The sequence below is a fragment of the Strongylocentrotus purpuratus genome, unplaced genomic scaffold, assembly GCF_000002235.5.
Source record: "Strongylocentrotus purpuratus isolate Spur 01 unplaced genomic scaffold, Spur_5.0 spur5_scaffold_13, whole genome shotgun sequence".
NCBI lineage: Eukaryota > Metazoa > Echinodermata > Echinoidea > Camarodonta > Strongylocentrotidae > Strongylocentrotus > Strongylocentrotus purpuratus.
Window position 1 is genome coordinate 37244026 of NW_022145598.1, and position 11275 is coordinate 37255300.

General features: G+C 36.3%; 1 protein-coding gene across 1 annotated transcript in view; it reads left to right on the top strand.

Moving 5' to 3' along the window:
* LOC100888495 overlaps positions 1–11176 on the top strand; it is a 12462-nt gene extending 1286 nt beyond the window's left edge. Inside the window, exons 2-11 of the mRNA XM_030983481.1 lie at positions 85–266; positions 1107–1226; positions 1857–2003; positions 2727–2917; positions 3115–3238; positions 4316–5157; positions 5599–5804; positions 6467–6708; positions 7291–7466; positions 8307–11176. Coding sequence (XP_030839341.1) covers positions 85–266; positions 1107–1226; positions 1857–2003; positions 2727–2917; positions 3115–3238; positions 4316–5157; positions 5599–5804; positions 6467–6708; positions 7291–7466; positions 8307–9141 — 3065 coding nt within the window. The 3' untranslated portion in view covers positions 9142–11176. The remainder of the gene's footprint in view (positions 1–84; positions 267–1106; positions 1227–1856; positions 2004–2726; positions 2918–3114; positions 3239–4315; positions 5158–5598; positions 5805–6466; positions 6709–7290; positions 7467–8306) is intronic.
* Positions 11177–11275: the final 99 nt, after the last annotated feature.

Genomic DNA, 11275 nt, shown 5'->3' on the forward strand with positions numbered 1-11275 from the left:
TCAAAATACAATGGATTTTTGGGTCTCTGTGTTTTGTCCATGGACAAGCCTGATTCATCTGAAGATTATTGGTTCTCTTTACAGCTATCGATAGATGCAAGCATAGAATCTTATGGGAGGAAGCACAACCTAGCCACGGTGGAAAAATTAAGTATGATGGCATACCATTCATACACCTCAATAAGAACATGTATGAGTGTGAATATGCCAAAGATCACAAGTTGAAATCCAAGGTGAAAGCTAAGGAAGCAAGAGCTGAAAAGAGGGTAAGTATATCCAACTTTATTGTAGCATTTAAGATACTGGTACTAATTTTAAGATTTTTCTTTTTGAGTTGTTTCAAAATGGATAAATGTTTTACATGTAATTATGCCAATAAGTAGAAAGTTGTGATGTGTATCTTTTGTGTAAAATGATAATTTGTCCAAACACCTAACATCTGTAAAGCTATACAATAATATGCTTTATTAAAAAATACAAATGCATGTGTTTTCACCGATTCCCTTCCTCTTTGTTGTCTTAACTCAGTTTTGGAAACGCCCCCCCCCCCCCCTCAAAAAATGAAATGGAAGCTCTCATTACCAATCATGTGAAAGAATACAAATTTTGCCTCGAAACCACCTACTAATTCATATATTTGGTACATTATTATATCTATTTAGACCGGATAGATATCGTGCATGTGTCGCGTAGTCCCATATACCTCCTTCTGTGTACAGCTAGCTCTTATAACTTTACCAAGACTGGGCCAAATTTCTTATCATTGATGATTCCAGAACCTTGCAGTACACACCAATACTTATATGCTAGATGATCAACCTTTTCTGATCGATTCCACAACGTTTCTTTCACAATGCAATCGCATGACCAGAACTGGTCTTTATCTTTAATGTGATATTGCACAGTTAAGAGTTTGAAATAACTTGCTTTCCTTCTGATATTAAAATCACCCCCTTTGGGTTTATTTGATAAAATGTAATACTTCACTCAGTGTATAATTGTTTTGTGCCAAAAGTTAAAAAGATCACTCTATTTTCTTTAAAAGGTAGATTGTGGCCATCAGTATACTCTTGTGATGTCTTGTTATTCATTTGTTTAATTTTTAGATGAGAGAACCAGCAATTGGAAATGCACACAAGCCCAGGAACCTAATACAAGATACTAAAAAGAAAGATTGCCAGGCAAAGCTAGTCATGAAGGAAATCATGAAATTTCCAAACTTTAAGGCAAGTAATCTTGTAAGGGCTTCAAGATGAAGATTCATAGTGGCTTCAAGATGAGTATTCATCTAAATTTTAAAAGTTCATGATAAGAAAGCCACTTTTAAGAATAAATAATAATGATGTGTTATAATACATAAGATCACTAAACAGGATAATATTAATAATAATAGTTCGTTCTTTTATAGCGCATTTCAGGACTGAAGGCCCTCTCAAAGCGCTTTACAATGTACAATGTATGTTTACGTAATAATTACTCGAAGCATTCATCAAAGAGGTGAGTTTTCAGCGCTCTTTTAAAAAGTTCAACGTCAGTCATGGAGCATAGCGACACTGGGAGGATAGCACACCCTGGTCAATTTATCTGAAATTCTGTTTAAGATATTTAAGAACAGGGATAATATCTTAAACTTCAAGTTCTGACTTTAATGTAACCCCAATCAAAAGTTATTTATAAATGTAGAAGGCTCTTTTTAATTTGAGTTTAGTGTAAAAATTGTCAGTAATAATCAAGTTATGAATTAGTCCTTATTGTAGGTACATTGTACAAGTTGTGTACAATTAATGCAACCTTTCAAACAATCTATCCTTTCCCATTAATGTTAATCACTAATTGTTGTCCATTATCTCCTACAGATTTCAAAGAATTCTAACTGTGAGAGACGCCGGGGAGCAAAGAGGATAAACGATGCTATCAAAGCCAGTCATACTAACCTGGGTGAAAGGAGGATCTATATTTACCTACCAGAGGAAAGTGAACATGAGGGACATCCTGTTGGCAAGGTTATATTCTATAACAAAATATAAAGAGTGATGTTCCAATTTTATATTAAAGGGAGTGTAGCTTGACGAGACTATGTGTCTTTCCCATAGCCTGACTCGGGGCCAATCAGGTATAATAAGACTGCGGATGATGAGACCGCAGCAATCACCTGCGTGCAACATACGCGAAACAGAGGCGGGAGGAAAACTTTGGTCTGTTTCGTGAACGCTGATCATGTAGAGATTAGTTGGCGTTAACCAGTATTTGCCAAGCTACACTCCCTTTAAATCAAATGTAGATAAGAATTTATTTGCGATTAAAGAAAAACCTAGTTGGTAAGTTTATATAATTCCTTGTTATAGGGTGATAAGTGATTTTTTTTAATTAAACATATTGAAAACAATGTTTATTGTCATAACAAACTGAAATTGCGCTGAACCAACACTAACTGTACGTGAACACAGTTACCTTAGTATAGACTTTTATTATGACTTGTCCTAAATTTGATCTGTTATGTCAATTAACATTGATTTGCTAATATAACTCTCTCTCTTTATCCCGGTGCTCCTTGTTATCACATATATTATTACACTGTAACTTGTATTGTTATTGTTAATGTACTTTGCTATTGTATGTATTTTCATTATAACCTGCCGCCTAACCCACTGGGTTGGCGGACCTGATTTTTGTGTACATGATCTCTAATAAAGACTTGATTTACCACCATTATTATCATAATACAGATCTGTGGAGCCAGACAGAGAGTGGATCATCGGATCATTGAATATATTCAGCGAATGGTAGGAGCAGGAGTAACCAGTTTAGCTGAGATGAAGATACATGTCGAGAGGTTTGTCTCTGGAGCTTTGTTCAATGGCAAACAGATCCCGGACCTTAGTAACAGAAGATACTTTCCTGAAGACAGTGATATCAGGTGAAGAGAAGACTTCCTCTAAAGTCTATTTCATCTTACTGATAATGGTTGAAGTGTTTTAAACTACAACTAGCCATTTTGCTCATAATTTTTAAATGTTTTGTTTACAAAATACTGCCTGTTCTTGCCTCTTAATATTTTTATTAATTCCTGAAAGATGTTTGAATATAAATTGTCTATTTCTATACTATGTTTAGGTATCACATGTACACAGCGGAAGGGAAGAAGAAAGCCAATCAGACTGATATTGAAATGGATATTATGCAATGGTTAAAAGATGATCCTAATCAACGTTTCTTATACAGGAGAGGCTCTAAGAAGGTATGGTTCAGGTTTTGAAGTAATTCTCTTTCATCTGGCATATTTCTAAGGCTCTGAATCTAAACGTATCGAGCCAAAACCTAAAATTTTATCTCGGCTGTACGGTCGATGAACAATGCTAACCATACTCAAGGAGTCACAGATGTACTCCCTGTATTACGTATTTGCCGGCGTAAAGGCTGCAGTATTTTTGGGAGAGAAAATATCAAAAAGTCAGGGTGCGGCCTTTACGACGAAAGAGTAAAAAAAAAAAAAAAACGAAAGTCAAAACCAACACGAATTTGCACGTATGGGACTAGAAACAGTAAAATAACAATACCACTATGGTACAGGACATTTCCAAACATCTTACCGACAATTTTATCTTGCATTGTTGACATGAAGACAAAAGTAAACGTCCTAACACAACATTTGCCGATAGATCTTGATCTAAGTTCGTGCCAATGCATTGCAAAAGTAAAGGAAGGGACAGTCTAACGGAGCTGCTGCGAACATCCATCCAAAGTCGCCATTTTGTTTTTCCATTTCATGCAGTTTCGCATTACACCGTACATTGTGGTAGGGGTATATCGGACACCAAATCTGCCTGCGATCACTTTTTTAGCTAAACTTCCGGTAAATTATAAGAATATGGATGAATTTGGTATCGGTTTGTGAAAAAAAATTGTGTTTTCGAGAAAATTATGATTATTTTGTTTTGTCCGTTTGTTTTTTTTTCCTTTTTTTTTTGTTTATTTTTATTTTTTTTCCCTCTTTGAAATGTCAAAGTTAGGGTGCGGCGGTGCGGCCTTATCGCCGGCAAATACGGTAGCTCAGTCAAGGTCAATAAATGTATCTATGTTATTCAAAATATGTCTCAAAGGTTCTTTACCTTACCCATTTAGTGAGGAAGTTTGAAACTCCTGGAGATTTGCAAGCTAAATTACCAAAAGAAAGTTTTAAAAATGGTTTGATACCTAGCCATGGTGGCTAAGCCCAGTTTAACATTAGGGTAACAGACTTATAATCTTTTTGTTTGTGTTTGTTCGTGTGTGTCTAAATGTATTAATTGTATCTCTTCTCTTCCCTATTCCATAGCTTCATGGGTCGAATGGCAACACAAAACAATTCAAGCAACAACAACAACAACTGATACCACTTCAGCAATCATCATCAGATTTTAGTTTCAACCAACACCTGCCACATCTCCAGACATCCAGTGAGGCTGCCACACAGCTCCTTCCAAGCCAGCTAGCTCTATCTTACAGACTGGGTACTGAAGACACAGAGAAGGCACATTCAGATCAACAAGAATACCTCAATACCAACAAAGATCTTCAGAGGCTTCCTCCATCACCATCACATCAACATCAGTTTCATTCTCAACATCTACAACAGATACAACAAGCTTACCACAGCAACTATAGAGCAAACAATGATGCCACATCCCCTCTGCCATCACCACCAATGCCATCGGTATCTCAGCAGCAACATATGTCAGTACTGCATCCTCAACACTTGCAATGCTTCCCACAAGCTCACGCTCAGGGGACATTAAGACAACATCATGAACTCTCTCAGAATCAAACCTTGATGACATCCAGACCATTACAAGACACACATCATCTACAACAAGAAACGTTGCATCTCAATCAGCAGAGCCAATCTATTCAACATCAACAATCCTCAACTCAACTGCAACAATCTACTCACTCCTCGCAACCACAACCTACGCAAGTACCACAAAGTGTACACCTGCAACAAGCGCAACACATACCACGAGCGCAACGTACCCAAGTGCAATACCCTGAACATGTGAAACTGGCTGTGCCTTTAGGGGAGTCTTTGTTGCTGGTGCACCAAACACTGTGGCAGCAATACTTGTTGGCAAGATATGGAAACGAGTTGTGCATACTGGATCCTGTCTTCAGAACTACTGGGTAAATATCTTGCAGAAACTTACTTTGTTTTGTGGTTTTGTCAAAGTAAGATGTAGTTTAGGACATTAAAATTAAATTTTGTTGAAAACAAATTCAGATTTGGGTTAAATATTTAGTTAATATCTTTTCTTATCCCATCATCCATTGACACACTTCAAACCTTGCAGTTGTTTTGTAACCACTGTCTTCTTGATTTCATCTAGATACTAATAATAAATAGATTGTATCTTGTGAATTACACATGTTCCAGATATTTTATGTTACCACCCATGATTTTAAATGAATTCAATTAAAATATCTGAAACTCTGAAAGAAACTATTAATTGAGTATATCAGTTCATGAGTCTAATGATATAAGCTGAAGGTGCGCATAGCAATCTCATAGCACACATAACTAATTACAGGGTATTTTCAATTCCTTTTTAACAATGTATCATACAGGTGCTTGGTGCCACTATTTTTTGTCATTGTAAAGACAAACTGTGACTACCAGGTTGTAGCAAGTTTTATAGTGGAAGAAGCTAGGCAGGGGTTGATTAATGAGGCCCTGGCTGTTCTCAAGGAGTGGAACCCCTCGTGGCTTCCAGCTAACTTCCTAACTGATGTTGCACAGGAGGATTTGAATGCAGTCCAACAAGCATTTCCAGGTCAGCCTATTGTTCAAACAATCTTTTCCTAAAATTAACAGTAATGTCACTTGTACACTGAAGAAACTGAGGCTTTTTTTAAAGGTCGATATCTGATCTAAGGGGAATTGTTACAGTTTTACCCTAAAAAGGCCGGGTTATTTTGGTACCCTTTTGAATCTCTGCCATGGAATGATAAAAACAAATTAAACTTGACATATGTATGTCATCAAGAATAAGTCCATGAAACTTCAAATCTATGTCTCAAATGGTGTTTGAATGATTCACATATTAGCGAAGAAGTGACAATTCTGCACTGTGTACGGTACATATTTTATGAGGCAATGTTCATTTTGACCACTCACAATGCAGCGATTTTTGACACTACACAGTACCCTTGGTGTCCTTTGGTCGAAATCATTTAAATTTGGTACAAAAAGATAGGAGCCGGATGGATTCTGCCCCAGGCCCTTTCATGGTTAAAACTAAAAAATCAGAGCCCCCTCGGCGGTCCAGATCGCGTGCCCTGCACGCCGGACTTTGGGAAGCCCTGGTCTATAGTACAGTATTCCCAGGTCGGTCAGTCAGTCAGGGAGGAGGGGGGGGGGGGTCCTCTTGATACTACTCATCAGGATATTGACTAGAATTTAAGATTAATCATTGCTTATTCCACCAACCTACAGGTTACGCTGTTTATTTCTGTGATCATCACCGCCAGTTTGCTTGGGATCAGTGGCTAAACTCAGAGTCCAGTGAGCTACGAACCATGAAGCACAGTGTCCAGACCATGCTTGACCGTATAGCTAATGCCTCAACTGAAGGGGAGTACATGGCAGCCGTTGTCCACCTACAGGGCAGTCAGGCCTGGACAGAGCATGGTACTCTAAGAGATTGGCTGGGAAGGTTCTGGCTCCCTATGCATCAGGTATGTATTATGAATATTCATGAGCTAACAGTAAATTTAATATTTATGAAGGAGCATCAGGACCAAATGGAATTATAATAATGAAAAATAATAAAAACAGTGCTTATAAAGCGCTTACCACCGAAGTCTTTAAGCGATATAACAAACAAAATACAGTGATAAACAATTTAAAAAAAAAAAAAAAATTTAATTTAAAAAAATCAGAATTAATTATTGTAACTGATTCATATTAATCACAGATCCTGCACTTCATTTTGTATTGACTTGAGATTGGTTTAGGGACTTGAGATCGGGTAGGGATTGCAAAATGGTTTTGCTTTACAGAAAAAAATCAATCAGATTTAAGTCTAGAGAGTGACATTTAATGTGACCATTCAAACGGCATAAATCAGGATTAGAGTGTTAGCCACTAGATCAACTTACTTGCACATTGGTTTCCATTAATACAGTACATCAGATGAAAAACCTTTCTTTTTCCACCTTACATGTTTTATTAATGAGATCTGCATTTAAGGAGTCATGTTATTTTTTATTTATGAACTTTATAAGCTGATGTTTTTGTCACTTTTTTCTGTTATTCAGAGGTGGGTGAGAGCCTTCCGGCGGCAGTGTTTCATCAAAGCAGTTAACACCTCATCTGGGATAGGTCTTCAAAATAAAGCCTTCAAAGAATGCTGTCTGCAAGCTGACAAACAACCCAAACTATCTCAACTCATGAACGATATCCTCTACAGGTTGCTACCAAAGAACAAATCTTGGTGAGCTATACAAACTATCTCAACTCATGAACGATATCTTCTACAGGTTGCTACCAAAGAACAAATCTTGGTGAGCTATACAAACTATTTCAACTCATGAACGATATCCTCTACAGGTTGCTACCAAAGAACAAATCTTGGTGAGCTATACAAACTATCTCAACTAATGAGCGATATCCTCTACAGGTTCCTACCAAAGAACAGATCTAGCTTTACATGATAGCTAGATGATATCAATATGATACGTCAAGGGGATGTGGGTCTTAATCAAATCTGCTTGTGATGGAAATTAATTGCAAGTGTTAGGGATACATTTAGGATTAAGAATGGAAGGATACCTTTTATTTTTTACTTCAGTAAATAGTCACAATGCAATTTAATGGTATCCATTTTATTCTTGTTTACATTAAAGGGATCTGGTAACTCTGTCTCAGATTCTGAAACAAAATCCTGGATTTAGCTCATGCTGCAATGATAATTATAAACCTTTAGGTCAGTCAGGAACCCCAAGACTTTTACAAGCCGATCGCCTGTCTGATTATCAAGATATTATGATTGGAAATCAAACAAAATTTTGCGTTTACCTAACAGTTTTCATAGTACTACAGTCTATTGGGGAAAACGAGTATGGTAAAACCGGTCACTCAAAGATTTTTACTTTTTTGAGGCACTTCTTGATCATTTTGAAGCGTGATTTTTTTAGGGCTTCAATATTACCCCATATCACAGACAGTGATAATACGTAGGGCCATGCATCTCAGATTTAACATTGTTAAACGATGCCTTTAATGAAGTCTAAGTAGACAAATTTTGCTGATTGAATGTCTCTCTTGATTGCAGGTATTTCCAATGTAACTCCAAAGCAGATGACGGATGCCGTAAGTATTGTACCTCCATACCCAGCTTCCTTCATAAAAGACCAAGATGTTTCCTCAAGACATGTCTACAGCAATGGAAGGCTGCAAGGAACATCCAACCAGATCATATCAAACTCCTTGATGAAAGCTGTGGCATCTTCCACGTCCAGTCACCCTCGGCAACCAACCTCATATCAGACCGCATCACAGTCAACATGATGCATCCAGATTGTAGTTGTAAGACATGGGTAAGATCAGCCCTGCCTTGTAAACACATCCTAGCTGTTATTATCCATGACAATGCATGGTCTTGGGAGAAACTACCATCCTCATACACTCAATCACCTTACTTTAACATTGATTATGACTTTGTGAATAAGATTGTTGGTAACTCCCCCATCATAACACCACTATCAGCACGGGGAGAAGATGATCAACCTCGTCTCCAAGATTCTGATCAAAGAATCGTAGCTACCTTGTTTGATACCATACCCATGGAGGAAGGTGGTGCCTTAGAACCAGATGACAGTAGCAATGAGACACATAATCCCAGTCCAGATGACATATTGGACCAAGACCAGGACCAGGAAATAGACCAGGCCCCAGTCTTAGTTCTAGGAAGGTGCCAAGCAGTACTGAAGAGACTCCACTCAAAGATAGCATTGATAAAGGATGAAAATACATTCGAGACTGTGCTTTCATTATTGAACAAGACAGAGATTGCCATAGACAGGTCGATAGTAAGAAAAACAGTGCCAGACAGCCTCGGCACTAGGCCAAAACGAAGAAAGTTAAAAAGGATAGGTTCTCAGGAGTAGAGTTGGGAGGTTACAAAGAGTAAAACGTAATAACAACAACATCATCAAATGAATTTTGCATCATAACAAGAGGACACCTGGTTTGATGTATTTGTTTTTATGATGTATGACCAGTCCTATGTTCTATTAATCTATTTGATAACAATATATTTAAATGTTAGGTCACTTCAAGTTTGTTCGTTCGTGTCTCCTTTGATCAAGATAGATATGTAAAGTTCTTTAATTAAAAATTAAATTAAATTAAGTTCTTCCATCGCTCGATTGCTGCAATGGCCGTTTCATTAACAAGGGCCAGGTCTTCATGTGTGCAACTTCAAGTAATAACGTTTTATAATGAGTACAAATACGATCACAGGCAGTTATGAGTTGAAGTTTTTGGATGCATTTTAATAGACCAGTTCATAGATTTTCTGTCATAAGTTCTATTCAACTTAAATAGTGATGAACATATACTGCATTTTCATTTAATTGCACATCAAAAGTAATATTACAGGGTGAATATAAACCTATATGATGATTATTGTTGTTGTTGTTATTTATTATTATTGTTATGGTCAAGACAAATATTTGGGTAAAGGGATGAAATTGTTTACAAGAATATTGTGTAAAATGTTCTATTGCTGACTTGTTACAGTTAAAATTTTGACTTACAGTTACATTTACAACCAACAAAGCCTGTATAAGATTATGCCTTCTTATGTTGCAATAATGAAATAAGAAGTGAAGGGCAACTACATATGTAGTAGTACATCATTAGCATGTTCATGATTAAGCAAAATTCTGCAATCCTTAATATGAAATATTGAAATGTGACTTTTCATTCATAATTACTCTTCAGTATATAACAAATAATCTGAGGAATTCTCAGTCTTACTGTACCTAAGAGGTCGTGTGAACACAAAGGTATTTGTATACTAGTGCTGTGGTCAAACGTTTAACCGTACGGTATCCGACCGTCCATGGCACTATCCATTTTCAATTGGACGGTTTCGTTTTCCTGTTTTTTGGGGGGGGGAGGGGGTTAATTTTTTTATTTTATTTTTTTTAAATTTTATTTTAACAAAATGTATTGGAAATTAATGACTGGGTTTCACTTTCTTTATGAAGCTAATAAATCAAGTTTTGCCAACATTATAGTCATCATAAGTAAGCCCTGACTGTTGAATGTTGAATTGCAGAGCAACAATCTACACGATAACAATCAATTGCAAGATTGTAGATTGAGAAGTTGACTCGTATAAGCAAGTTCCCAGCCTTGAAATACATGCACAATACTTCACTGATGTCATTTATTTAACAACAGAAACAAATGTAAAAAAAAATAATAATTGTTTAACCGAAAAACTGTCGTTTTGACTAGCGGTTAAACGGAATTGGAAATATCTGTGATGTTATAACACTATTGTATACCCTCTAGTACTCCAGTGCATAGAGAAATTTCGCTGTCTAGTTGCACTTTTTTTAGTCCCAACTTTATTATTATTACTGTAGTAATCGAACATGAGGATAAATGTACCTACATAAGTTAAAAGTTACTATGTGTGCTTTCTTCTTTCTTTCTTTCTTTCTTCTTCATCTTCTGTATAAAAGAACAAACTTCAGTTTCTAGTCTGAAAATGGAATTTAAGATCCTCCATTTTTTTTGTTTCTTACCAACATCTTGATTCTTAAAGCCTAGTCCAAATGCACTGGAGAAGTAGTACCAGCTGAATAGTACAATTTATCTAGTAACCAAATAAATTATAAGCCACAACACTCTTTGATACCCTGATGTACTTTTACAGAGAGTAAAACCTGCCACTCATTATAGGTTCAGAAATCTTGGAAAATACAGTTGTTGTTGTTGTTTTTGACATATATGTTATTATCATGAAACCCATTTGTGAAATGGTCTACTAATGATTATCTTGGGAGTTGTCGGTGCAGTATTATATATATATATATATAATTATATTATAACTTAGTATTTATGTTGAACTGAGAAAAGTATTTACAGAGATGAATCTTGCCAATAAACAGTACTCTATCTAAACAATTTAATACATGTGTTTTGTACCTTATATTTATAGTGCTCTTTCCTTTTTCAGCCCATGAATAGTATTTGCAAGTATGCAAAGTCATTCTTCTAGATTTC